At 68.1% G+C, this 1,950-nt stretch overlaps 2 protein-coding genes across 2 annotated transcripts in view; both read right to left on the reverse strand.

The window, feature by feature from the left end:
- Window positions 1–560: 560 nt before the first annotated feature.
- On the reverse strand, window positions 561–1,151 carry EMIHUDRAFT_316091 (hypothetical protein; the record flags this gene model as incomplete). Its single annotated transcript, XM_005772215.1, has 1 exon — window positions 561–1,151. The coding sequence occupies one exon, from the start codon at window positions 1,149–1,151 to the stop codon at window positions 561–563; it is 591 nt and encodes a 196-aa protein (XP_005772272.1).
- Window positions 1,152–1,235: 84 nt separating this feature from the next.
- The window catches only part of EMIHUDRAFT_51993 (hypothetical protein), a gene marked incomplete at both ends in the record, with an annotated part of 2,295 nt that continues 1,580 nt past the window's right edge, over window positions 1,236–1,950 (reverse strand). Inside the window, one exon of the mRNA XM_005772216.1 lies at window positions 1,236–1,886. Within this exon, the coding sequence (XP_005772273.1) occupies window positions 1,236–1,886 (651 nt within the window). The remainder of the gene's footprint in view (window positions 1,887–1,950) is intronic.

The raw sequence follows: 1,950 nt of genomic DNA on the forward strand, positions 1-1,950 counted from the left end.
CTAGCGGATTTGGGTACTTGCCCCCAAGGCAAGTGCGTCTGTTCACATAAACGCACAACCCCGGGCCCGAAATCGTCTGTTCACAGCTCACCGGCGTAGTTATATCTCAAACCCGGGTCCGATGGCGGCGCGCAGGCGGCGGCGCGTAGTAGGGGTGATGGGCGCGTCGGCAGCAGAGCACGAGAAGCTCGCCGTCCCGCTGGGCCAGCTGATCGCCTCGCGTGGCCTAGACCTGCTCACCGGTGGCGGCCCGGGCTGTGCATGACCAGCGTCTCGAAGGCTTTTGTGGAGACCGAGGGGCGCCGGTGCAATCCGTTCGGGGCGCCGCTTCTTCTGCGTCCTACGACCTCTCGTGTGGTCGATATGTTTACACATAGCGCGCGACCCCGAGAGTCTGGAGAAAGAACACAGTGAACGGAAGTCCGGCCTGCCTGTGCCAGACAGGAGTCAGGACTGCGAAGGAGTCAGGACGAGACAGTCGAGTGAGTCGAGGGCCATAATTGTTGTGGTTCGAGACTTTTCTTTCGCCTGGGAGTGTGCGGAAAATTCCTTGAAACCGCTCAACGATGCGCCTCTTGCCACTCTCGAATCCGCCCACGCAGCGCGTGGTTTGGGGTGAGGATGCTATGCTCGAGCGCCTCGCCCGTCATCGGGCTCGTCGACTTGGTCGTGAGCCAGCGCTCGATCTGCTTCCGCTCGTAGGAATGGCCGTCCGTCGCCATCACCGGGTCGCTCATCACCTCGGTCGTGATGGGGCAGATGAAGTCGGCCGGCGGCGGCTCCTCCTCCCTCGGCGGCGCCTCTGGCTGGGGCGGCTCCTCCTCTCTCGGCGGCGCCTGCTCTGGCTGGGGCGGCTGCTCCTCCGCCACCCGCCTCTCCTCCTCCAGCCTCGCGCTCTCCTGGAGCGCCGCCGCCAGCTCCGCCTCCTCCGCCGCCGCCATCGCCCCCCCCTCCGCCGCCGCAACCGCCTCCGCCTCCTCGCCTTCCGGCTCCTGCGACGGCCCAGCGCCGCTCCCTCCGCCGCTGCCCTTCTTCTTCTTCTTCTTCTTGGCCTTGCGCTCCTTGGCGCGCTGCTCCGCCTCCTTCTCCGCCTCCTCATCCGCCAGAAGCGCTTCCGCGTTCCGATCCGCCGCCGCCGCCGCCTCCGCCATCTCGGCCTCTCTTGCCGCCGCCTCCGCCGCCCTAGCCTGCGCGCACATGCTCGCAGGCGAGAGGCGGACGACGGTAGTCGTGGGGTCGAAGGCCGCGTCGCCGATCTCGCAGGTGGTTGGCACGGTGACGGAGGCGAGCGAGGGGCAGCCTTCGAAGGCGGCTTCGCCGATGGAGGTAAGGCTGGCGGGGAGGGTGACGGAGCCGAGGGCCTCGCAGGCGTCGAAGGCGCAGTCGCCGATGGAGGTGAGACCGGCGGGGAGGATGACGCGGGCGAGGGCGGAGCAGCCGGAAAAGACAGCGCAGCTGATGGAAGTGAGGCCGGCAGGGAAGGTGACACGGGTGAGAGAGGAGCAGCGGAAGAAGGCGGCCTCGCCGATGAAGGTGAGACCGGCGGGGAGGGTGACGTGGTTGAGAGAGGAGCAGAGGTGGAAGGCGCTGGGGCCGATGGAGGTGAGGCCGGCGGGGAAGGTGACGGTGGTGATGAAGGGGCAGTGGGCGAAGGCGCCCATGCCGATGGAGGTGAGGCCGGCGGGGAGGGTGACGGAGGAGAGGGCGGAGCAGCGGCGGAAGGCGTGGTTGTTGATGGCGGTGAGGCTGGCAGGGAGGTCGATGGAGGAGAGCGAGGAGCAGCCCTCGAAGGCGCTGCTGCCGATGGAGGCAAGGCTGCGCGGGAAGGCGACCGAGACGAGAGAGGTGCGGTCCTGGAACGCCTTGTCCGGCAGGTGCGTCATGCCCTCGGGCACCACCACGTGCCCGTCGGTGACGACGACCTGCCAGCCGCCCACGTCCAGAGTCGTG

Source organism: Emiliania huxleyi (assembly GCF_000372725.1).
Source record: "Emiliania huxleyi CCMP1516 unplaced genomic scaffold EMIHUscaffold_362, whole genome shotgun sequence".
NCBI classification, from domain to species: Eukaryota; Haptophyta; order Isochrysidales; family Noelaerhabdaceae; genus Emiliania; species Emiliania huxleyi.